Here is a 26,889-nt window from a genome sequence, read left to right as displayed (position 1 = left end):
GTGGCATTGTGTTGTGTGACAAAACTGCACATTTTAGAGTGACTTTTTATTGTCCCCAGCACAAGGTGCACCTGTGTAATGATCATGCTGTTTAATCAGCTTCTTGATATGCCACACCTGTCAGGTGTATGTATTGCAAGATCGAATCCCCGAGCTGACAAGGTACAAATCTGTCATTCTGCCCCTGAACAAGGCAGTTAACCCACTGTTCCTAGGCCATCATTGAAAATATGAATTTGTTCTTAACTGACTTGCCTAGTAAAATAAAGGTAAAATAAAAAATAAAATAAATAAAATGATCTTGGCAAAGGAGAAATGCTCACTAACAGGAACGTAAACACATTTGTGCACAACATTTGAGATAAATAAACTTTTTGTGCATATGTAACATTTCTGGAATCTTTTATTTCAGCTCATGAAACATGGGACCAACACTTTACATGTTGCGTTTATATTTTTGTTCAGTGCAGTTAACTCAGGCCTTTACCCATTTTAAAAAATGTGTCACTTCCGGTCTACTTAACTGTGTGTGTCTCAAATGGCACGAGTGCACAGCGCACTGTTATGATGCTGGATTTATTTTGGAGTGGACAAACATGCGCACTCTTAATTTGTTGACAATAAGATGAAAACACCATGACTGGTTGTGTTAAAATTAAAAGATAATGAAAACATTTTTTATCGTTAAATTACATGTCTTTACTATTAGGATGTTTTTTCTTCCCATAGAAGGTCCTGTGAAAAATAATAGAGAGCCTCTGAATGCCACAGTATATCACACTCTGGACTGAGAGTTGAGAGGATAGATGGGTAGATGGGTAATATAGAGGAGAAGAGTCAGGTCTGTGTGTGTAGGTTCTCCTCTCAGTCTGCGGCAGGTCAAATCAAATCAAATTGTATTGGTCACCAGGGTTGGCTAGGTTACTTTCTAAATGTAATCTGTTACAGTTACTAGTTACCTGTCCAAAATTGTAATCAGTTACGTAACTTTTGGATTACCCAAACTCAGTAATGTAATCTGATTACATTCAGTTACTTTTAGATTACTTCCTTTTAAGAGGCATTAGAAGAATACAAAAATGTATGTTACCAGTTGAACGACATCTATTGCAGGATATCATAAGGTGACTGCACCAATTTGTAAGTCGCTCTGGATAAGAGCGTCTGCTAAATGACGTAAATGTAAATGTAAATCAATGTTAAAGTTTACAAAGCTGGCCATATATGGATGATATATTTTACTTTATGGATTGGTTATGTAGGCTTCTTCTAACTCATCACTTTTCTACTACATATAATAATACAATGAAATTATATCTTTACATTAATATATATATAATGGATGTAGCAACTACAGATTGCCCCTTTAAGTCTATCAAAGGTGTGTGAGTTTGAGAGTTTGAGCATGTGTCCATTAGGCCTATGGATGTATTTTTTTATCAGCATGAATTAGATTGAGCAATAAAAGCCCCACTTTTATTCCGTAGGCTGGGATCCACACTATGCAGTTGTTGCAAGAGAGCATTTTTTACTGGCGGTCCACTGGTTTCAAAAACAATGATTGATAGGCAGCTTAAACGTCTTGAATTCAACCATTATTGGGTTCAACTATACATTTAGATTTGTGAACAGCCACCCACAACAACCACAATTCGTAAAATGCAAATAGCTAAATGAGAGAGCAACAGTGTGATTCACATCAATGCGCTATGTAGATATCAATAATAAGTGATATCCGTATCGCCGTAGACTACAGCACTGCTGTCATCCTTACCTCCAAGTGTTTATTGAAGTTGGATCATCTTTGAATGGCGACAGCGATCACATCATTGGAAAACATTACTTGGTCTGTTGCCTACAAAAGCCCATTCCTACTCTTTTCCCGTGATCCATCAAACACATTTGTTGTGTCATCATAGTGGAATCTGACTTGTGGTCAGACTCACTCAGGTGGAACAAACTTAAAACTGCAAGATTTTTTCAATGCTGATTTTAATGTCATTGAGAAAACAGTGTGAAATATTTTTTTTCCCAAAACCTACTGTCATGACCTTAGCCTGTGGGTAAGGTTTATGACCACCCCATAAATACCTTTCTCCCTTCCCTCTCTCTCTGACTCTACTGAAGGACTCTTGAATAGCCTTTGTTAAACATAGAGAGTCTGGGAACATAAAACAAGTGGGGGGAAAGGAACCATATTTCGGTAATAGAACCAGTTGAAAATATGCGTTGGTACTTAATGAATATGATGTCTGTTCAGTGGTCATCTGAGACATTATGACTGATGACAGGACGACATAAACTGTATCTGGTAAAGTCTACACACTGTAGTTATCAGATTCACATAGAATTGTTGTGCAATTTAAATGTTTGAATATGAAACTATTTGTGAAAAGATTAAATGTAATTTTAGCTTCCAAATGAGAGAATTGGGTTTCATAAGGTTAGAGCTCTGCTCAATCAGTGGCCCGCCCCTGTGAAGAGACATTGGTTATAAACTATGAAACACACCCTTCTCTCCGTCCACTATATAAGCCCTTGACGAAAATGTAACCTCCTGTTCTGAGTACGCGAGGCCTGCAGCCTCTGTGTTAAAAGGGCGAATAACTTTCTGTTCCGGGTACATTAGGGCGACGGTCCGATGTCAGAAGGATTCAGATAATAACTACAGAACTGAGCCAACCTCAGCGTGAGCTTTGGTTGCGAATGGTATGAACTTTGAACTCTTATTCACTACAGAAGTGATACCTCCTAGCCGTTGAGTTAGCAGCGGCCGCTGTAAACGTGGGCTAGGAAAGGACGGACGACGTATCCAGTCTAACACACTACGACGATACTACATTCTTCCGAGGACAGCAAGATCTCTGTTGGGCAACACGGCCAGTATCTACGACCAACCTGCCGAAGCGCAGCTCAGAGTAAATATTTATTGCATTTTCCTTTTCCAAATGGGCGGTAATTTTAGAATGCATAAGATACTGTATTTACGATAGCAGAGCTTCTCCCTTTGTTCCTCAGTCTTCCCGCTCTTTCACTCAAACCCAACCCCCTTTCCTTTGTGTAACCAGCCGTCATGTCGGCTCCGTCCACCAGCGACGTTTTCTGTATGACATAATTAGATTTCTGTGTATATGTAATTCTGTGTGATTAGTTAGGTATTTAGTAAATAAATAATTAAACCCAATTTTGTATTGCTGATTCAACTTGTTAACCAGGGTTCGTGAAGATAACCAAGAATTTACAACTTTCAGATGAGACTGAAATAAGGTGACGATTAATATTGACTGCCATTGATGTAAAATATTACTAGGTCTTTAAGAGTTTATTCGGAAGATAACAGCTCTATAAACACTCTTTTGTTGTGTCCTGACTTTCTAGTTAATTACATTTACATGATTAGCTTAATCAGATAATATTAATTACAGAGAAAGGATTTTATAGAATAGCATGTCATATTCCTTAATCCGGCATAGCCGAAGACACGACACTCCTTTCTGAATTTAAAAGTAATTCTCGAAGTTATCATGTCGTTTTTCAAAAGTATCTGTAATGTGTTACTTCCCAGATGGGGATACAGCCCGACAGGATGCTTTCAATTGTGCATCTGTAAATGTTTGCGAGGGTTTTACGCCCCAAGCCAAAATTCTTCAGCATCCTGAGGTTGAAGAGGTGCTGTTGTGCCTTCTTCACCACACTCTTTGTGTGGGTGGACCATTTCAGATTGTCAGTGATGTGTACTCAAAGGAACTTGAAGCTTTTCACCTTTTCCACTGAGGTCCCGTCGATGTGGATAGGGGCGTGCACACTCTGCTGTCTCCAGAAGTCCACGATCAGCTCCTTCGTTTTGTTGACATTGAGGGAGAGGTTATTTTCCTGGCACCACTCTGCCAGGGCCATCACCTCCTCCCTGTAGGCTGTCTCGTCATTGTTGGTAATCAGGCCTACTACTGTTGTGTCGTCTGCAAATTTGATGATAGAGTTGGTGGCGTGTGTGGCCACGCAGACATGGGTGAACAGGGAGTACAGGAGGGGGCTGAGCACGCACCCTTGTGGGGCCCCTGTGTTGAGGATCAGCAAAGTGGAGGTGTTGTTTCCTACCTTTACCACCTGGGGGCGACCCGTCAGAAAGTCCAGCTTAATGATGAGTTTAGAGTGTACTATGGTGTTAAATGCTGAGCTGTAATCTATGAACAGCATTCTTACATAGGTGTTCCTCTTGTCCAGATGTCCAGTGTGATTGTGATTGCGTCGTCTGTGGACCAATTGGGGCGGTAAGCAAATTGGAGTTGGTCTAGGGTGTCAGGTATTGTGGAGGTCATATGATCCTTGACTTGTCTCTCAAAGCACTTCATGATGACGGAAGTGAGTGCTACAGGGCGATAGTTATTTTGCTCAGTTACCTTAGCTTTCTTGGGAACAGGAACAATGGTGGCCCTCTTGAAGCATGTGGGAACAGCAGATGGGGATTGATTGAATATGTCCGTAAACACACCAGCCAGCTGGTCTGCGCATGCTCTGAGGATGCGCCGTCTGGGCCGGCAGCCTTCCGAGGGTTAACACGTTTAAATGTTTTACTCACGTTGGCTGTGGTGAAGGAGAGCCCACAGGTTTTGGTAGCGGGCCATGTCAGTGGCACTGTATTGTCCTCAAGGCAAGCAAAGAAGATGTTTAGTTTGTCTGGGAGCAAGACGTCAGTGTCCACGACGAGGCTGGTTTCACAGCCATCAATCCACAGTTTCTGGTTGGCGAAGGTTTTAATAGTCACCGTGGGTACAACATCACCGATGCACTTGCTAATAAACTCACTCACCGAATCAGCGTATACATCAATATTGTTGTCTGAGGCTATCCGGAACATATCCGAGGCAATGTAATCGAAGCATCTTGAAGCGTGGAATCAGCATTGAACAGACCTGAGCACAGGCGTTTCCTGTTTAAGTTTCTGTCTATAGGCTGGGAGCAACAAAATGGAGTCGTGGTCAGATTTGCCGAAAGGAGGGCGAAGGAGGGCTTTGTATGCGTCGTGGAAGTTAGAGCGGCAATGATCCAGAATGCTGCCAGCCCGAGTTGCGCATTTGATATGCTGATAAAATGTAGGGAGCCTTGTTTTCAGATTAGCTTTGATAAAATCCCCAGCTACAATAAATGCAGCCTCAGGATATGTGGTTTCCAGTTTACATAGAGTCCAATGAAGTTCTTTCAGGGCCGTCGAGGTGTCGGCTTGGGGGGGGGGGGGGGGGGATACACGGATGTGATTATAATCGAAGAGAATTCTCTTCGTAGATAATGCGGTGGGCATTTGATTGTAAGGAATTCTAGGTCAGGTGAACAAAAGGACTTGAGTTCCTGTGTGTTGTTATGATCACACCACGACTCGTTAATCATAAGGCATACACCCCCGCTGTCACGCTCTGACCTAGGAGAGCTGTGTTTTCTAGATTTAGCTAGGCCATGGTGTGATAGGTGGGTGGGCATTCTATGTTTTGTGTTCTATGTTTTTACCGAGTATGGTTTCCAATCAGAGGCAGGTGTCTATTGTTGTCTCTGATTGGAAGCCATACTTAGGCAGCCTGTTTTTCTTTGTTTTTTTTGTGGGTAGTTGTTTTCCGTTTAGTTGTGAGTACCTGACGGAACTGTCTGCTGTCATTTTTGTTTAATTTGAAAGTGTTCATTCTTTCATTAAACATCAAGATGAACATATTCCACGCTGCACCTTGGTCTACTCATTTTGACGCCCTTCTTCAAACCAGAGAGATGTTTGTTTCTGTCGGTGCAATGCGTGAAGAAACCGGGTGGCTGCACCGACTCTGATAACGTATCCCAAGTGAGCCATGTTTCCGTGAAACAGAGAATGTTACAATCTCTGATGTCTCTCTCTGACGTCTCTCTTGTTGTCAAGAGACTGGACATTGGCGAGTAGTATACTCGGGAGCGGTGAGCGATGTGCCCGTCTACAGAGCCTGACCAGAAGACCCCTCCGTTTGAGTTTATTTTATTTTTACAGGGACAGTGCACATTAATCAACGTTTCAGTAAAAGTGCCGGTTTTAGCCTGCAGGCTAATTTTCAACCGCTGTCTCTGGGCAGGTCTGCTCCTTCTGCGGCACCGTTGTTTTGGGTCGCCTACTGGAATCTGATCCATTGTCCTGGGTGGTGGTCCAAACAGAGGGTCCACTTCGGGAAAGTCGTATTCCTGGTCGTAATGTTGGCAAGTTGACGTCGCTCTTATATCCAATAGTTCTTCCCAGCTGAATGTAATAAGACTTAAGATTTCCTGGGGTAATAATGTAAGAAATAATACATAAAAAAACTAAATACTGCATAGTTTCCTAAGAACACGAAGCGAGGCGACCATCTCTGTCGGCGCCATGTTGAAGAATGATCGGCGCCATGTACTCTGTCTGTGTCTGTCTGTCTGTCTGTCTGTCTGTCTGTCTGTCTGTCTGTCTGTCTGTCTGTCTGTCTGTCTGTCTGTCTGTCTGTCTGTGCAGATCGATGTGTCTGTTCTGTTTGAAAACGTCCCCTGTTGCCCCGTCTATAACCCTTGAAGACAGAATGTTTTTCAGTATTCTTTTCATATTCATTTAACTGAAGTGGGAGTAAATGCAGTGGGATGTTTCTCTGAGCAGCAAATGTTCAGCCGTACCAGTCTTCATCAGGTTGACCTTTCAACATCTATTCAGACCAGACTAACTTAAAGGACGTCCAGCTAATCAATGATAATCAACTGATGGGCATGAGACGTGACAACCAGCAGACAATGCTTTGCCCTTGAGTTGTTCAACCCTGGGGCACCTGGGTTTAGGATTTAACCAAATGATGCATGACCAAAGTCAAAACCCCACCATTAAAGCAACCTTAGCTGTCAATATAAACACACACAGTCTATTTCTTCTCCTCGCTCCCTCATCGGTGAGCTGTCTTCCTATGCAAACTTAGAATAGATCATAACCTAATTTTTTCACTGTGAGGGCCACCTGTGGCTCTCTGTAATAACCAAAGTGTGTCACACACTCTCTCCTCAAATATACAGACGCCCCTGCAGGTTGTTATTTTGATGCTCCCAATGGTGCTGCAGGGTTTGTTACATTACCTGGTGAATTGTCATGTTGTGCCATTTAGTGTTTTCTTGTCTTAGTGATGATGGTTGGTGATGACTCTTGGGCTCCGTGTAATGCGTTATAGTATTGCAGAATGAACTGCAGAGCCGCAACAGCTGAGGCATATCGCCCCCTTGTGTTCCATCAAGTTAAATACAATTTAATAAATAAATGTTTTGCCATCACCCACGTAATCTCTCTTAATATGATCACTCTGTTGTCGCAGAGAACTCTCCTGGAAGCAGGAAATGTATTTGAGGTTTAAAAAGGCTTCTAAAGTTTGTAATTTCCACTAAAATGTATGACTTGATTTAACCTAATGAAAAATGTATCAACCCCTACAAAAATAGCCATTAATCATTGTGCACGTAATAATTCACATTTCCTGTTACTACAAGATTATTTTCCTGCTGTGAGAAACTGGTCAAATTAAGATCTGATGTGTGTGTGTGTGTGTGTGTGTGTGTGTGTGTGTGTGTGTGTGTGTGTGTGTGTGTGTGTGTGTGTGTGTGTGTGTGTGTGTGTGTGTGTGTGTGTGTGAGACACTCACCATGAAAGATGCTGTTGTCTGTGAGGAAGTGGTGGCAGTACCGCAGCTCTCCTTTCCTGTTCACAACCCAGGAACTCATGATGGATGGATGATGGAGGGTGCAATGGGAAGCCTGTGAAAGAGGAGAAAAGACTGAGGCTCAGTGGGTCTGGACACAATACAGTTCACCATAGGCCTAAGCATTCTATCTAGGTTTCTTCCTTGGTTCCTGTCTTCTAGGGTGTCTCTCCGAGCAACTGTGCTTCTGCCTCTGCATTGCATGATCTTCGGGGGTTTTAGCCTGGGTATCTGTAAAGCACTTTTACATGAGCACAACTGCTCATGTAAAAAGGACTCTATAAAATCTGATTGATTGATTCAACTAGTGTAGCATGCTCTTGAGTCACTGACATTACTTTGTGTGGAATAAGACACCACAGACATGACATCTCTTGGTGTGATGTGATGACGCACAACAGCATTTAGAATGAAATACCACTTTCAACTATAGAGCATAATGTAAGGACTACCACCCCTGAACTCTGGTCTAGACAGACTCCTCCTCTCGGGTCAGCTGACACCAGACACCCCAGCCTGTCAGGAGCCTCTCCTGAACTCTGGTCTAGACAGACTCCTCCTCTCGGGTCAGATGACACCAGACACCCCAGCCTGTCAGGAGCCTCTCCTGAACTCTGGTCTAGACAGACTCCTCCTCTCAGGTCAGCTGACACCAGACACCCCAGCCTGTCAGGAGCATCTCCTGAACTATGTAGACAGAGGCTGTAAATCACAGGGTGATAGACCAGGAACAGATGGGAAAACAAAGAGGAGGAGAGGAGAGGAAAGATGAGAAGAGAGAGGGGAAAGGACTGAGGGTTAAGGGGAGCAATGGAAAAACAGTGTGTTAGAGTGGGGGGAGACATGATAGGGAGAAAGGGATATGAAAGATGAGGGGAGGTAGAGGAGAGAATTAAGGATAGATCTGTGGGCAGAAGACTGAAGTGCCTTTGAACGGGGTATGGTAGTAGGTACCAGTGGCACTGGTTTGAATGTGTCAAGAATTGCAACGCTGTTGGGTTTTTCATACTTCTCCTATTTTTTTGTTGCACGTCGCATGTAATATAAGTGGTATCGATGAGTCAAAATCCACAACTAATTATTGTTTTCTGACACATTCATCACATAGCCAGGCACACAGAGTTGTGACGCATAGTAGGACTAGGCTATTAACTGTGTGTAGATTGACAACTGAACAGCAAGTGTTGACTAATTAATAAAAGATGTCGAACTAACTGAATAAAGTCAATTTTTCTATATCCATTTGTCGTTCATAATTCATGCAACGGGTTTATATGTCCATGGTATCACTTCGGGACAAGTGAACCAAAAGATTTCCTAGATTTTCTTTTGTACGATGTTGGGGCTTGCCAGACAGTGACGCTAAAGTGAGTGACTCTTGTCTCGTCAGTCAGTGTAGCCTATCGAATCGTATTGGTGAGAAAGCCGTTCATTTGGCTCTCCAATTTACTTTGGGTACTGGTAGAGACCTATGTTTTTGGCAATTATCTGCAGATTAATTATGAAAACATCCGATGAAGGAACAATAGGTAGTGGAGAATTTCATTCTGGTCCAAATATACTGCTCAAAAAAATAAAGGGAACACTTAAACAACACATCCTAGATCTGAATGAAAGAAATAATCTTATTAAATACTTTTTTCTTTACATACTTGAATGTGATGACAACAAAATCACACAAAAATAATCAATGTAAATCCAATTTATCAACCCATGGAGGTCTGGATTTGGAGTCACACTCAAAATTAAAGTGGAAAACCACACTACAGGCTGATCCAACTTTGATGTAATGTCCTTAAAACAAGTCAAAATGAGGCTCAGTAGGGTGTGTGGACAGTCTGTGGTGCAACGTGGCGTTGGTGGATGGAGCGAGACATGATGTCCCAGATGTGCTCAATTGGATTCAGGTCTGGGGAACGGGCGGGCCAGTCCATAGCATCAATGCCTTCCTCTTGCAGGAACTGCTGACACACTCCAGCCACATGAGGTCTAGCATTGTCTTGCATTAGGAGGAACCCAGGGCCAACCGCACCAGCATATGGTCTCACAAGGGGTCTGAGGATCTCATCTCGGTACCTAATGGCAGTCAGGCTACCTCTGGCGAGCACATGGAGGGCTGTGCGGCCCCCCAAAGAAATGTCACCCCACACCATAACTGACCCACCGCCAAACCGGTCATGCTAGAGGATGTTGCAGGCAGCAGAACGTTCTCCACGGCGTCTCCAGACTCTGTCACGTCTGTCACGTGCTCAGTGTGAACCTGCTTTCATCTGTGAAGAGCACAGGGCGCCAGTGGCGAATTTGCCAATCTTGATGTTCTCTGGCAAATGCCAAACGTCCTGCACGGTGTTGGGCTGTAAGCACAACCCCCACCTGTGGACGTCGGGCCATCATACCACCCTCATGGAGTCTGTTTCTGACCGTTTGAGCAGACACATGCACATTTGTGGCCTGCTGGAGGTCATTTTGCAGGGCTCTGGCAGTGCTTCTCCTGCTCCTCCTTGCACAAAGGCGGAGGTAGCAGTCCTGCTGCTGGGTAGTTGCCCTCCTACGGCCTCCTCCACGTCTCCTGATGTACTGGCCTGTCTCCTGGTAGCGCCTCCATGCTCTGGACACTACGCTGACAGACACAGCAAACCTTCTTGCCTCAGCTCGCATTGATATGCCATCCTGGATGAGCTGCACTACCTGAGCCACTTGTGTGTGTTGTAGACTCCGTCTCATGCTACCACTAGAGTGAAAGCACCGCCAGCATTCAAAAGTGACCAAAACATCAGCCAGGAAGCATAGGAACTGAGAAGTGGTCTGTGGTCCCCACCTGCAGAACCACTCCTTTATTGGGGGTGTCTTGCTAATTGCCTATAATTTCCACCTGTTGTCTATTCCATTTGCACAACAGCATATGAAATGTATTGTCAATCAGTGTTGCTTCCTAAGTGGACAGTTTGATTTCACAGAAGTGTGATTGACTTGGAGTTACATTGTGTTGTTTAAGTGTTCCCTTTATTTTTTTGAGCAGTGTATGATAATTGAGGCCCTCCAGGAATTCAGGCATTAAAATGGAATTCAACATTATAAAATAAATGGTCTGGACTGGGGTTGGAGGTGAGAGGGGACTAAACAGAATGGGAGCTTGAGCACTATATAAGTGATCCAGTCTATAGGTGAGCCAGTCTATAGGTGAACCAGTCTATAGGTGAGCCAGTCTATAGGTGAACCAGTCTATAGGTGAGCCAGTCTATAGGTGAGCCAGGCTAAAGTAGCAGGAGATTAGGGGTGGTCTGGACTGGGGTTGAAGGTGAGAGGTCACTGCCCTGTTTAACTGCTCCACTGTGACAGAGACATGACAGGCTAGAGACAGGAAGTTGCTAATGACTCCCACACATGTTTAACCTGCGTGTGTTTATTCTGATATGGTAAACATGTGTAGATGACTAGTACTGCTTCCCCGTGTATATAGCCAAGTTATGATTACTCACTGTGTATTTATTATTACGTGTTATTACTTCTCTACTTTTCTCTCTGTATTGTCGGGAAGGGCCCGTAAGTAAGCATTTCACTGTTAGTCTAGACCTGTTGTTTATGAAGCATGGGAGAAATACAACTTGATTTGATTTGAGTTTTATGATAGAAGACATTTTGTTTGTTTGCTATTCACACCACCTTCCATAGCTTTATAATTAGGCTAGTTTTTGGCCAATATCAGAATTTATAAAAACACATATATGGTTCTTTGTTTGCAAGGGTTCATTAAGATGTATCTAATATAGCCCCTACAATATCATAATATCTATCCCTGTAGACTGTACAACTGTGACATCCAAACACTGATCAAATGTGAAAAATAAATTACATTTATACGAGCACATAGATGAAACAGTGAAATGTTGCCTGGCTCTCTCTCCTCTCTTCCATAAAGAAAAATAGCATTGTCAGATCTCGTATAGGAAGCTAATATAAATCTGCCACATATACTCCGTACTCCATCTGTAACTAGACATAGAATGGCTGTTGCTGAGATCCACGGTGGCTTGGCCCAGGGGGGTATTAATGGGCATGAGTGTGTTGTCATGCTGTGGTAATGTGAACATGCCTCTCCTCTCCTCTCCTCTCCTCTCCTCTCCTCTCCTCTCCTCTCCTCTCCTCTCCTCTCCTCTCCTCTCCTCTCCTCTCCTCTCCTCTCCTCTCTGTAACCCAAGCCACCCACTCAGACATGGGAGGATGGGAGGGCACCTAGCCCAGGGGAACACAATCTGCTCCTTCCTGTCCAACGGGGTAGTGTGAAAACCTGCCCTCATAAATAAATGCAGTCCTACCAGTTGTCCTCTCATTCTGAAGGCCCACAAGTGTCACGGGACTGGTCTGAAGGTAACCCATACAAATGATTGGAAGTATGGAGATATATATAGATATTAAACCTCCATCTGAAGGTAACCCATACAAATGAATGGAAGTATGGAGATATATATAGATATTAAACCTCCATCTGAAGGTAACCCATACAAATGAATGGAAGTATGGAGATATATATAGATATTAAACCTCCATCTGAAGGTAACCCATACAAATGAATGGAAGTATGGAGATATATATTGATATTAAACCTTCATCTGAAGGAAACCCATACAAATGAATGGAGATTAGATAGATAGATAGATAGATAGATAGATAGATAGATAGATAGATAGATAGATAGATAGATAGATAGATAGATAGATAGATAGATAGATAGATAGATAGATAGATAGATAGATAGATAGATAGATAGATAGATAGATAATAAACCTTAATCTGAAGTTAACCCATACAAACTAAAATTCCAAATCAACTGGCTAAATGATCCATGGTATGACCATCTTAAAATAATTCCATGTTAGCTTAGTACACCCCCCTCCTCCCCCTTGGAGGTTAAGGAGAGAGGGATCAGGGAGAGAGGTATGGGGGTTAAGGAGAGATGGATGGGGCAGAGAGGAATGGAGGTTAAGGAGAGGGAGACGGGGGAAAGAGGGATGGGGTTAAGGTGAGATGGATGGGGGAGAGAGGGATGGAGGTTAAGGAGAGGGAGATGGGGAGAGAGGGATGGGGTTAAGGTGAGATGGATGGATGAGGCAGAGAGGAATGGAGGTTTAAGGATAGGGTGACGGGGGAAAGAGGGATGGGGGTTAAGGAGAGATGGATGGGGGAGAGAGGGATGGGGTGTAAACTCTTAAATGTAGGGTCCTCTAAATAGTATTTTAGTATTATAGCATTATAGTATTATAGTATTTTTGAATTTTAGTTTTATAGTATTTTCAACAGACTCTTTCATCGCTTTTGGATAAAAATTGTGTCTCAGAAATGTAAAAAGAAGGCCAAAATCAAAAATACTAGCCAACATGGGGTAAAAACATGACAAAAGCCAGGTATACAGAGAAAGAGACCTTGGAGGAAATTCTCAGCGAGCCAAACACAGACGCTGCCAGCGACCTGGACAATCAGGCAAAGAATGTGACGTGTATCTTACAGCAATGTACTGGAAACATGTCACCATGGGCGACATGCTCTCCTACATGTCCCTGGTGATGTACGTGGGACTGGCGAAGGTATCAAGACTGGCGAAGGTATCAAGACTGGCGAAGCTATCAAGACTGGTGAAGGTATCAAGACTGGCAAAGATATCAAGACTGGCAAAGATATCAAGACTGGTGAAAGTATCAAGACTGGTGAAAGTATCAAGACTGGTGAAGAGTATCAAGACTGGTGAAAGTATCAAGACTGGTGCGAAGAGGTGAGTCAAGACTGGTGAAAGTATCAAGACTGGTGAAAGTATCAAGACTGGTGAAGAGTATCAAGACTGGTGAAAGTATCAAGACTGGTGAAGGTATCAAGACTAGTTGACTAGTGGAGCAAGTCCCCACTCTACCGATTCGAGTTCCCCGCCTCCGTGAGTGAAAGCTGTTTCTTGGCCATCAACCATTCTCTTTACATGAGTGACCAAGAGAAGGATGAGGAGAATAAAGGGGACTGCAGTATATGATCGTTTCGCAAGACTCACGCCCAGTTACACTTATAATGCATATGTGTCTTCATTATTTTTCCTGCCAATAGTTCTTATTAATGTGGGACCAATACCTTTTAGGCTTATTCAATGTGTAATGGCAGTGGTATTACCCCATTTGGACACTTTGGCGAGGTTGAAAGGACACTTGGATGTCCCCTGACACCACCACAATGTTTGAGAGAGGTTGATATTGCAGAAATTGTGTTTTTATATTAACCATGAACTTTTTGGCATATTCAATGTGGAATAGCAATGGAATAACCTAATTGACATACTTAGGACACATTGGAGAGGTTGAGTGGACACTTGGAGATGTCCCTTGACCACACCTGACACCCCTGACTAAAGCATCCGTCAAGTTCTTGTTGTTGTGCCTTTCAATCCCATTTTTTTCCCAGAAGTTTTTGACTTGTTGTGGAAGGCATCTGATGCGTTTCCAGCTCTATTCATCAATAATTGACTTACAGCTTGTCCATGAAAGATGAATTCAACAAATAAAAATAAAACGATTACTTTGTGTGTGCTTGATTGTGTGTCATCTGAACTGTGCCATTCCTATCTATGTTCTGACCATTTCCTTATAATCTCCCAGATGTTTTCTTTCTAATGATACCAAGTTTATGTATGTCCTTATCATAGAACTGTTCATTAAAAGCAATTTTATTTTTTTAAATGTTTATTTCACCTTTATTTAACCAGGTAGGCAAGTTGAGAACAAGTTCTCATTTACAATTACTTTTGGGTAAGTCTATTGAGGTGGAAATCTACATTTTTGCCATTACTTTTAAGAGGTCAAAAGAGAGGGTGATGGTCAACCTCCTCTGGCTGGCCATCAGCTGTACATACCACAGTACTAGCATGATATGATATCAGATCCTCTGTGATGTGGCAGGAAAGCCTGAGGTAGTGTGGTGCATCCCTATTTAACTTCACTGTCAATCAGTGACTGTGGTGGGCACTATAAACTCTTTGATATAACCATCAGTGAGCGTCCACAGAGTTAGACTGGTCAACGATTGACCGGGTATTATATAATCTGTTTCTCTTTTTACACTGCTCTTTGCTCACAAATAGCTTTTTCTATACTAGAGGGGGTTTCTATACTAGAGGTTTTTTTTCTATACTAGAGGGTTTTTTCTATACGAGAGAGTTTTTTTCTATACTAGAGAGGTTCTTCTACACTAGAGGGGTTTTTCTATACTAGAGGGGTTTTTCTATACTAGAGAGGTTTTTCTATACTACAGGTTTTTTTCTATACTAGAGGGGTTTTTCTATACTAGAGGTTTTTTTTCTATACTAGAGGGGTTTTTCTACACTACAGGGGGTTTTCTATACTAGAGGGGTTTTTTCTATACTAGATGGGTTTTTTTCTATACTAGAGGGTTTTTCTACACTACAGGGTTTTTTCTATACTAGAGGGGGTTTTCTATACTAGAGGTTTTTTTTTCTACACTACAGGGGTTTTTATATACTAGAGTTTTTTTTCTATACTAGATGTGTTTTTCTACACTACGGGGGGTTTTCTATACTAGAGGGGGTTTTTCTACACTACGGGGGTTTTCTATACTAGAGGGGGTTTTTCTATACTAGAGGGGTTTTCTACACTACAGGGGTTTTTCTATACTAGAGAGATTTTTCTATTCTGTTTTCACCTCATTTCATTCTCCTCATCTCTCCTCAGTCCTGTCTTTCCATGTATTTTTCACACACATACACACACACACACACACACACACACACCGAGTGCTAAAGTGCTTCTGATTTCATCCCAAACTGAAACACCACCTGTGGTTTTTGAGATAACTCAATAAATCAAAAGGTGATCGATCGGCTTTACCAGCGCTCAGTCCAGTGTCGTTAAATGTGTCTGTGTGTCTAAATTAGATTGTGTGTAATTTTGATGTGCAGGCCAAAGAGAGCATCTGTCTCCCCTGAGTATGTGCTCTCACACACACACACACACACACACACACACACACAGATTCTCAATTGGATTGAGGTCTGGGCTTTGACTAGGCCATTCCGAGACATTTCAATGTTTCCCCTTAAACCACTCAAGTGTTGCTTTAGCAGTATGCTTAGGGTCATCGTCCTGCTGGAAGGTGAACGTCTTATCTGACCAGAGTACCTCCTTCCATATGTTTGGGGAGTCTTCCACATGCCTTTTGGCGAACACCAAACGTGTTTGCTTATTTTTTTGTTTAAGCAATAGCTTTTTTCTGGCCACTCTTCCGTAAAGCCCAGCTCTGTGGAGTGTACGGCTTAAAGTGGTCCTATGGACAGATACTCCAATCTCCGCTGTGGAGCTTTGCAGCTCCTTCAGGGTTATCTTTGGTCTCTTTGTTGCCTCTCTGATCAATGCCCTCCTTGCATGGTCCGTGAGTTTTGGTGGCAGGTTTGTTGTGGTGACATATTCTTTCCATTTTTTAATAATGGATTTAATGGTGCTCTGTGGGATGTTCAAAGTTTCTGACATTTTTTTTTATAACTCAACCCTGATCTGTACTTCCCCGCAACTTTGTCCCTGACCTGCTTGGAGAGCTCCTTGGTCTTCATAGTGCCGCTTGCTTGGTGGTGTTGCAGACTCTGTGGCCTTTCAGAACAGGTGTATATATACTCAGATCATGTGACAGATCATGTGACACTCAAATAAAGTTCACCTGTGTGCAATCTAACTAATTATGTGACTTCTGAAGGTAATTGGTTGCACCAGATCGTATTTAGATGCTTCATAGCAAAGGGGTGAATACATATTCACGCACCACTTTTCCGTTTTATTTTATTTTTTTCAGATTTAAAAAAAATATATATATCATTTCACTTCACCAATTTGGACTATTTTGTGTATGTCCATTAAAGGAAACCCCCCCCCCCCCCCCCACAAAAAAAATATTAAATGACACGTTGTAACGCAACAAAATAGGAAAAACGCCAAGGGGGTGAATACTTTCGCAAGGCACTGTACAGGGGGCACCGGTGCCTAGTCAGTGTGCGGGGGTACAGGTTAGTTGAGGTAATATGTACATGTAGGTGGGGGCGAAGTGACTATACATAGATAACAAAAAGCGAGTAGCAGCAGTGTACAAAGGGGGGGGTCAATGTAAATTGTCTGGTGGCAATTTTATTAATTGTTTTGCAGTCTTATGGCTTCGGGGTAGAAGCTGTTGAGGAGCCTTTTGGTCCTAGACTTGGCGCTCCAGTCCTGCTTGCAGTGCGATAGCAAAGAAAACAGTCTATAACTTGAGTGACTGCAGTCTCTGACAATTTTTTTTATTGGCTCTCCTCTGACACCGCCTATTATCTAGGTCCTGGATGGCAGGAAGCTTGGCCCCAGTGATGTACTGGACCGTTCGCAGTACCCTCTGTCGCACCTTACGGTCAGATGCCGAGCAGTTGCCATACAAGGCGGTGATGCAACCGGTCAGGACGCTCTCAATGGTGCAGCTGTAGAACCTTTTCAGGATCTGGGGACCCATGCCAAATCTTTTCAGTCTCCTGAAAGGGAAAAGGTTTTGTCGTGCCCTCTTCACGACTGTCTTGGTATGTTTGGACAATGATAGTTTGTTGGTGATGTGGACACCAAGGAACTTGAAAATCTCGACCCGCTCCACTACAGCCCCGTCGATGTTAATGGAGCCCTGTTCAGCCCACCTTTTCATGTAGGCCAAGATCAGCTCCTTTGTCTTGCTCACATTGAGGGAGAGGTTGTTGTCCTGGCACCACACTGCCAGTTCTCTGACCTCATCCCTGTAGGCCATCTCATCGTTGTCGGTGATCAGGTCTACCACTGTTGTGTCCTCAGCAAACTAAATTATGGTGTTGGAGTCGTGTTTGGCCACGCAGTTGTGGGTGAACAGGGAGTACAGGAGAGGACTAAGTACACACCCCTGAGGGCCCCCAGTGTTAAGGATCAGCGTCGCAGACGTGTTGTTGCCTACTCTGGGGGTGGCCCATCAGGTAGTCCAGGATCCAGTTGCAGAGGGAGGTGTTTAGTCCCAGAGTCCTTAGCTTAGTGATGAGCTTCATGGACACTATGGTGTTGAACGCTGAGCTGTAGTCAATCAACAGCATTCTCACTTAGGTGTTCCTTTTGTCCAGGTGAGAAAGGGCCGTGTGGAGTGCATTTGAGATTGCGTCATCTGTGGATCTGTTGGGGTGGTATGCAAATTGGAGTGGGTCTAGGGTGCCCGGGAGGATGCTGTTGATGTGAGCCATGACCAGCCTTTCAAAGCACTTCATGGCTACCGACATGAGTGCCACGGAGCGGTAATCATCTAGGCAGGTTACCATTGCTTCCTTGGGCACAGGGACTATGGTGTTCTGCTTGAAACATGTAGGTATTACAGACTCGGTCAGGGAGAGGTTGAAAATGTCAGTGAAGACACTTGACAGTTGGTCCACGCATGCTTTGAGTGCACGTCCTGGTAATCCGTCTGGCCCAGCGGCTTTGTGAATGTTGACCTGTTTAAAGGTTTTGTTCACATCGGCTACCGAGAGTGTGATCACACAGTCATCCAGAACAGCTGGTGCTCTTGTGCATGCTTCAGTGTTGCTTGCCTCAAAGCAAGCATAACAGGTATTTCGCTCGTCTGGTAGGTTTGCGTCACTGGGCAGCTCGCGACTGGGTTTCCCTTTGTAGTCCGTAATAGTTTTCAAGCCCGGCCACATCCGACGAGCGTCAGAGCCGGTGTAGTAGGATTCAATCTTAATCCTGTATTGACGCTTTGCTTGTTTGATGGTTCGTCTGAGGGCATAGCGGGATTTCTTATAAGCATCCGGATTAGTCTCCCGCTCCTTGAAAGCAGCAGCTCTAACCTTTAGCGTGATGCGGATGTTGCCTGTAATCCATGGCTTCTGGTTGGGATATTTACGTACAGTCACTGTGGAGACGATGTGGTTGATGCACTTATTGATGAAGCCGATGACAGAGGTGGTGTACTCCTCAATGCCATTGGCTTGATTACCAACGACGAGACAGCCTACAGGGAGAAGGTGAGGGCTCTTGGAGTGTGGTGTCAGGAAAATAACCTGGCACTCAACGTCAACAAAACAAAGGAGATGATCGTGGACTTCAGGAAACAGCAGAGGGAGCACCCCCCTCATCCACATCAACGGGACAGCAGTGGAGAAGGTGGAAAGTTTATGTTCCTCTGCGTACACATCATGGACAAACTGAAATGGTCCACCCACACAGACAGTGTGATGAAGAAGGCGCAACAGCACCTCTTCAACCTCCGGAGGCTGAAGAAATTTGGCTTGTCACCTAAAACCCTCATAAACTTATACAGATGTACAATTGAGAACATCCTGGTACAGCAACTGCACCACCCACAACTGCAGGGCTCTCCAGAGGGTGGTGCGGTCTGCACAACGCATCACCGGGGGCAAACTACCTACCCTCCAGGACATCTACAGCACCTGATGTCACAGGAAGGCCAAAAAGATCATCATGGACAACAACCACCGGTAAATATTGGAGTAAGATATGATGATGAAATGCTAAGTATCCTTTTATATGCTGATGATCTTATTTTGATGTCAGAACTGAACAAGACCTGCAGAACAAGTTATTATGTGCAGTCAATTGCTGTAAAAGATGGAGACTCATGATTAACCAGACAAAAACACACAGATAATGACTTTTACAAAAGCAGCTACTAAGTGTTTTTCAGTTTTGTTTAGGTGAAGACATTCTTGAGTTTACTAGTATTTATAAATATTTGGTATTTTTATTAACGAACATATTACCTTTCTATACGCAACATCTGCCCTGGCCGACTCAACAAGTTGAGCTCTTGGGGGGGTTATAAGAAAAACTAAAACACTCAAAGATATTGGTTATGCTACGTATTCCAAACTGTATCAGACATGCGTGTGTCCTGTTCTGGACTATTCAGCAGGAGTGTGGGGTGCTAAGATGTATTTGAAAAACAAACATGTTTATAACAGAGCAGTACGTTTCTTTTTAGGTGTCCACAAGTTTGCCCCGATACTTGCTATAACTGGGACTTTCATTGGCTGGGAACCCTGTGAGGTGAGATGGAAGGCATGTATGGTGAGACTTTGGAATAGACTGTTGGATAGCCTAGTGCTAGAATAGCTAGTCAAGTTTTCAATGGGATCTATCCATAGGGGGAGCCTGGGCAACTGAAATGTCTGACCTTTTTCAACAGTCTGACTATGAACATATGCACGAAAAACTAATTAAGGGAGACATAGATATGATTAAAAAACAACTGTTGATGCAATATGAAAAAAAATGGATGGAGGAGATTAATCATAAACCAAAATGGAGAACCTTTTGTTTGATTATGTCACGGACGTGTGGAGTGACGGACCAAGGCGCAGCGTGATTAAAGTTCCACATATTTATTTAAGCGAAACTTCCAAACAAAAAGAAACAAACAATCAACGAACCGTAACATCAGAGGTGCAACATGCACTAACTCAAAACAATATCCCACAAACACAGGTGGGAAAAAGGCTACCTAAATATGATCCCCAATTAGAGGCAACGATTACCAGCAGCCTCTAAATGGGAACCATACCAAGCACAACAACATAGAAATAATAAACCTAGAACACCCCCTAGTCACGCCCTGACCTACTATACCATAGAGAACCAAGGGCTCTCTACGGTCAGGGCGTGACAGATTAAGGGTGAATTTGTGTATGAGAGATATATTATGTATGACATACCTAAAAGCAAGCGATCGCTACGTGCACATGTAAGATCAGGGATATTGCCTCTGTGTATTGAAACAGGTAAGATCAGGGATATTGCCTCTGCATATTGAAACAGGTCAGATCAGGGATATTGCCTCTGCGCATTATAACAGGTCAGATCAGGGATATTGTCTCTGCGTATTGAAACATGTAAGATCAGGGATATTGCCTCTGCGTATTGAAACAGGTCAGATCAGGGATATTGCCTCTGCGTATTGAAACAGGTAAGTTCAGGGATTTTGCCTCTGCGTATTGAAACAGGTAAGATCAGGGATATTGCCTCTGCGTATTGAAACAGGTAAGATCAGGGATATTGCCTCTGCGTACTGAAACAGGTAAGATCAGGGATATTGCCTCTGCGTACTGAAACAGGTCAGATCAGGGATATTGCCTCTGCGTATTGAAACAGGTCAGATCAGGGATATTGCCTCTGCGTATTGAAACAGGTCAGATCAGGGATATTGCCTCTGCGTATTGAAACAAGTCAGATCAGGGATATTGCCTCTGCGTATTGAAACAGGTCAGATCAGGGATATTGCCTCTGAGTATTGAAACAGGTCAGATCAGGGATATTGTCTCGGTGTATTGAAACAGGTCAGATCAGGGATATTGTCTCTGCGTATTGAAACAGGTCAGATCAGGGGTATTGCCTCTGCGTATTGAAACAGGTCAGATCAGGGATATTGCCTCTGCGTATTGAAACAGGTCAGTATTGTGGTGAAATGGAAGAGGAAAGCCTATGTAACTATTGGGACCTCGAAGAAATAAAGAATGAAACTCATTTTATCCTCTATTGCCCTTTCTACCACAATATACGCTTGCTATTATTCCAGAAAGCACAACAGATACACCCTGGAATTATGTAGCTGAGCGATGAGGAGACAGACCACCAGATATACCCTGGCATTATGTGGCTGAGTGATGAGGAGAAATTGAAATGTTTTTTTGCCCATTGTGTATTTCCATTTTCAGAATATTTAGATAAAGCCTGGAATAAAACAAAAGGGGATACCTATAATTAAATTGTAAAAATATTTAGCTTCTATGTGGTTAATGGCAGGTGTGTATTCAGATAATGTATTGGCTTGTCTCCCATATGAATATTCTCTTTATGTCAAACTGGGTTGAAGTGACTTTTCTTTCTTTCTTTTCTATCTGTATTATTTGTCTGTATATGGTATGTATTTATGTATGTATATCATTTATCTACGTATATTATTGTACTGCTCTAGGGATTTAATTATTTTCTGGATAACCTTATTTACTATTAGGTATTGATTTATTTATTTAAAATAATAATACATTTACTCTTTATGTGATGCGCAATGCAGAGAACGCCGGAAGAAGAATGATCACTGAAATATCACAGTAAATTATTGTAATGTTTGTTTATGTGTCAATTAATCCCATAAGAGATGGGTTGCCAACTGGCGATTTGACACAAAAATAAAATGTCATTCATTCATTTTTCTCCCCAATTTCGTGATATCCAATTGGTAGTTACAGTCTGAAACTCCCGTATGGACTCGGGAGAGGTGAAGGTCGAGAGCAGCCCAGCCAAGCCGCACTTCTTTTTGACACAATGCCCACTTAACCCGGAAGCCAGCCACACCAATGTGTCAAAGGAAACACCGTACACCTGGCGACCGTGTCAGCGTGCACCACGCTCGACCAGCCAAAGTGCACGATGGGATAAGAACATCCCTGCCGGCCAAACCCTCCACTAACCCGGACGACGCTGGGCCAATTGCGCGCCGCCCCCATGGGTCTCCCGGTCGCGGCCAGCTACGACAGAGCCTGGACTCTAACCCAGAATCTCTAGTGGCACATTCATTCATTCATAAAATGTAATTAACCACTCGAGCCACTGCTTGTTCACCCGCTACCATCCAGAAGGCGAGGTCAGACAGGTGCATTAAAGCTGGGACCGAGAGACTGAAAAACAGATTCTATCTCAAGGCCATCAGACTGTTAAACAGCCATCACTAGCACATTAGAGGCTTCTGCCTATAGTTATAGACTAGAAATCACTGGCCACCTTAAAGAATGGAACACAGGTCACTTTAATAATGTTTACATATCTGGCATTACTTATATATGTACAGTTGAAGTCTGAAGTTTAAATACACTTAGGTTGGAGTCATTAAAACTCGTTTTTTAACCACTCCACAAATTTCTTGGTAACAAACTATAGTTTTGGCAAGTCAGTTAGGACATCTACTTTGTGCATGACACAAGTCATTTTTCCAACAATTGTTTACAGACAGATTATTTCACTTATAATTCACTGTATCACAATTCCAGTGGGTCAGAAGTTTACATACACTAACAGGCTGACCACACCGCTCGCGTCGCGTGCACGACCGTTGCAAAATAAATGTAGAAATCTATGTTATTCAATTATTGCACCAACACTGCTCGCGAGCGCCAACGAGCGCCTGTATTGCCAAGGGCTAAAATAGAAATCAGTTCTATTTCTGAAGCAGATCGTACTGCAAGTCCTGCCTCTCCCATCTCCTCATTGGTTTATAGAAGCAGGTACCCACGTGCCATTTCCTCATTGGTTATGCCCACGTGGGTGACTGAAAGACGAACAAGGTCAGTGGCGGTAATGCACCTAATTTATGAAAGTTGCCAATTGCAATATAAAGTCAAGAGAAGAAAAAGCCTGGAAGGAAGAGAGATGACTAGAAACGATTCGGTTGACCGTTTTATGTGTGGATTAATTGGCGGACTAGAGGACCTTGTGCATTTCAGGTAAAATAACAACTCAATGTTTATATCCCAGGACAAATTAGCTAGCAACAGCAAGCTAGCTAAATAGGACAAATTAGCTAGCAAGTGCAAGCTAACTAGCGAAATTACCATCAATGTTTAATGCTTTTCGACCTGTCACCAAATTAACATAATTGGTTCAGAGTTTGTTTTGATATTTCAACCTGCGTGTCGTGATCGCGTTTAGTGCGGGAGGACAAAATAAATGTATGCATGATGGCGCACGCGCGCAGCCAGTTTGGGTCCCGTGTTAGTTGACTGTGCCTTTAAACAGCTTGGAAAATTCCCGAAAATGATGTCATGGCTTTAGAAGCTGCTGATAGGCTAATTGACATCATTTGAGTCAATTGGAGGTGTACCTGTGGATGTATTTCAAGGCCTACCTTCAAACTCAGTGCCTATTTGCTTGACATCATGGGAAAATCTAAAGAAATCAGAAATCAGACCTCAGAAAAAGAAATTGTAGACCTCCACGAGTCTGGTTCATCCTTGGGAGCAATTTCCAAACGCCTGAAAGTACCACGTTCATCTGTACAAACAATAGTACGCAAGTATAAACACCATGGGACCACGCAGCCATCATACCGCACAGGAAGGAGACATGTTCTGTCTCCTAGAGATGAACATACTTTGGTGCAAAAAGTGCAAATCAATCCCAGAACAACAGCAAAGGACCTTGTGAAGATGCTGGAGGAAACGGGTACAGAAGTATCTACATCCACAGTAAAACGAGTCCTATATCGACATAACCTTAAAGGCCGCTCAGTGAGGAAGAAGCCACTGATCCAAAACCAACATAAAAAAGAACACCATCCCAACCGTGAAGCACGGGGGTGGCAGCATCATGTTGTGGGGGTGCTTTGCTGCAGGAGGGACTGGTGCACTTCACAAAATAGATGGCTCATGGGGAAGGAAAATTATGTGGATATATTGAAGCAACATCTCAAGACATCAGTCAGGAAGTTAAAGCTTGGTCACAAATGGGTCTTCCAAATGGACAATGACCCCACGCATACTTCCAAAGTTGTGGCAAAATGGCTTAAGGACAACAAAGTCAAGGTATTGGAGTGGCCATCACAAAGCCCTGACCTCAATCCTATATAACATTTGTGGGCAGAACTGAAAAAGTGTGTGCGAGCAAGGAGGCCTACAAACCTGACTCAGTTACACCAGCTCTGTAAGGAGGAATGGGCCAAAATTCACCCAATTTACTGTGGGAAGCTTGTGGAAGGCTACCTGAAATGTTTGATCCAAGTTAAACAATTTAAAGGCAATGCTACCAAATACTAATTGAGTGTATGTAACCTTCTGACCCACTGGGAATGTGATGAAATAAATAAAAGCTGAAATAAATAATTATCTCTACTATTATTCTGACATTTCACATTCTTAAAATGAAGTGGTTATCCCATCTGACCTAAAACAGGGAATTTTTACTATGATTAAATGTCGGGAATTGTGAAAAACTGAGTTTAAATGTATTTGGCTAATGTGTATGTAAACTTCCGACTTCAACTGTATATACTGTATTCTATACTATCTATTGCATCTTGCCTATGCCGCTCTGTCATTGCTCATCCATATATTTATATGTATGTATTCTTATTCCATTCCTTTACTTAGATTTGTGTGCATTAGGTAGTTGTTGTGGAATTGTTAGATTACATGTTAGATATTACTGCACTGTCAGAACTAAAAGCACAAGCATTTCACTACACCTGCAATAACATCTGCTAACCATGTGTATGTGACCAATACATTTGTATTTGATATAGTATGTATAAGCTGGAGATAGAAGCCTAAGTATTGTTGACCATTAGTTTACTCCAATTAGGGGAGGGGTAGTAGGATTAGGGGAATGTAATAAAGAAGGAAAATATATATTTAACAAAATAATATACAGTACCAGTCAAAAGTTTGGACACACCTACTCATTCCAGGGTTTTTCTTTATTTTTTACTATTTTCTACATTGCAGAATAATGGTGAAGACATCAAAACTATGAAATAACACATAAGGAATCATGTAGTAACCAAAAAAGTGTTAAACAAATCAAAATACATTTTCTATTTTAGATTCTTCAAAGTAGCCACCCTTTGCAAGGCACACCTGTTAATTGAAAAGCATTCCAGGTGACTACCTCATGGAGCTGGTTGAGAGAATGCCACGAGTGTGCAAAACTGTCATCAAGGCAAAGGGTGGCTACTTTGAAGAATCTAAAATAGAAAATGTATTTTGATTTGTTTAACACTTTTTTGGTTACTACATGATTCCAAATGTGTTATTTCATAGTGTTGATGATGTCTTTACTATTATTCTACAATAAAATAAAGAAAAACCCTTGAATGAGTAGATGTGTCCAAACTTTTGAATGGTACTGTATATTCCAGTCAAAATGTTGGACACACCTACTCATTAAAGGGTTGCTGCAGTTTCAACACCTCCACCTCTGCTCTGTAACACTCCCCAGACCCCCCTCTAACCTCCTGACCTAATGCTCTCCATGTCACTCCTATCAGCTGAAATACCACTGAGTTATCATGGCCTAGTCTGTACCTCTGGGTTTGCTGGGGGGGGGGGGGTGTAATGTTTACTGCTGTTTATTGTTTATTTCACTTTTGAACCACCCATACCAATAGCCCTTTGAAATTAAATTGAATTGAGAGAGGGCGAAGGGGAGAGGGGAGAGGAGGAGAGGAGGGAGGGAGTTGGTCAGACCTGGAAATAGATCTGTGGTTGACCTTGTGATCCTGACCACCCTTCAGTACAGTAAAACTAGACAGACTGGTTGACCTTGTGATCCTGACCACCCTTCAGTACAGTAAAACTAGACAGACTGGTTGACCTTGTGATCCTGACCACCCTTCAGTACAGTAAAACTAGACAGACTGGTTGCCTCCCACAATTTAACCAATGTGCTGTTGTCCTTGGTCTGGGATTTCTGAGACTACTGTAGGAAACTGAACAAAAAATAGTTTAATCCTTATTCCATCTGAAAGTCGTCTCTGTAGTCAGAAACACACAACTTATTAAACAAAAGACAACCAGAGCAAGGTCATACGCTGTCAGAATCCAGCTGTCTCAGTTCATCACTGAACATTGATCTTCATCTCGGTGTTAGTATTTTTATAAACATCCCAAATGAGGTCAGAGAGATGAAAAGAGGGCCTTGTATGAGACGACTGGGCAGTGTTTAGGAAGAGAGAGAGTGGACACTGGGCAGTGTTTAGGAAGAGAGAGTGGACACTGGGCAGTGTTTAGGAAGAGAGAGAGTGGACACTGGGCAGTGTTTAGGAAGAGAGAGAGTGGACACTGGGCAGTGTTTAGGAAGAGAGAGTGGACACTGGGCAGTGTTTAGGAAGAGAGAGAGTAGACACTGGGCAGTGTTTAGGAAGAGAGAGAGTGGACACTGGGCAGTGTTTAGGAAGAGAGAGTGGACACTGGGCAGTCTTTAGGAAGAGAGAGAGTGGACACTGGGCAGTCTTTAGGAAGAGAGAGTGGACACTGGGCAGTCTTTAGGAAGAGAGAGTGGACACTGGGCAGTCTTTAGGAAGAGAGAGTGGACACTGGGCAGTGTTTCGGAAGAGAGAGTGGACACTGGGCGTATTTAGGAAGAGAGAGTGGACACTGGGCAGTCTTTAG

The 26,889-nt window shown here is 42.9% G+C and overlaps 1 protein-coding gene across 1 annotated transcript in view; it reads right to left on the bottom strand.

The window, feature by feature from the left end:
* The window catches only part of LOC106581476 (1-phosphatidylinositol 4,5-bisphosphate phosphodiesterase eta-1), a 187,303-nt gene that overhangs the window by 156,045 nt on the left and 4,369 nt on the right, over positions 1-26,889 (bottom strand). Inside the window, exon 2 of the mRNA XM_045704038.2 lies at positions 7,650-7,761. Within this exon, the coding sequence (XP_045559994.1) occupies positions 7,650-7,728 (79 nt within the window). The 5' untranslated portion in view covers positions 7,729-7,761. The remainder of the gene's footprint in view (positions 1-7,649; positions 7,762-26,889) is intronic.

The sequence above is a fragment of the Salmo salar genome, chromosome 20 (assembly GCF_965601325.2).
Source record: "Salmo salar chromosome 20, fSalSal1, whole genome shotgun sequence".
NCBI lineage: Eukaryota > Metazoa > Chordata > Actinopteri > Salmoniformes > Salmonidae > Salmo > Salmo salar.
Note: the sequence above shows the minus strand (reverse complement) of the source record. Positions and strands in the feature narration are given on the sequence as shown.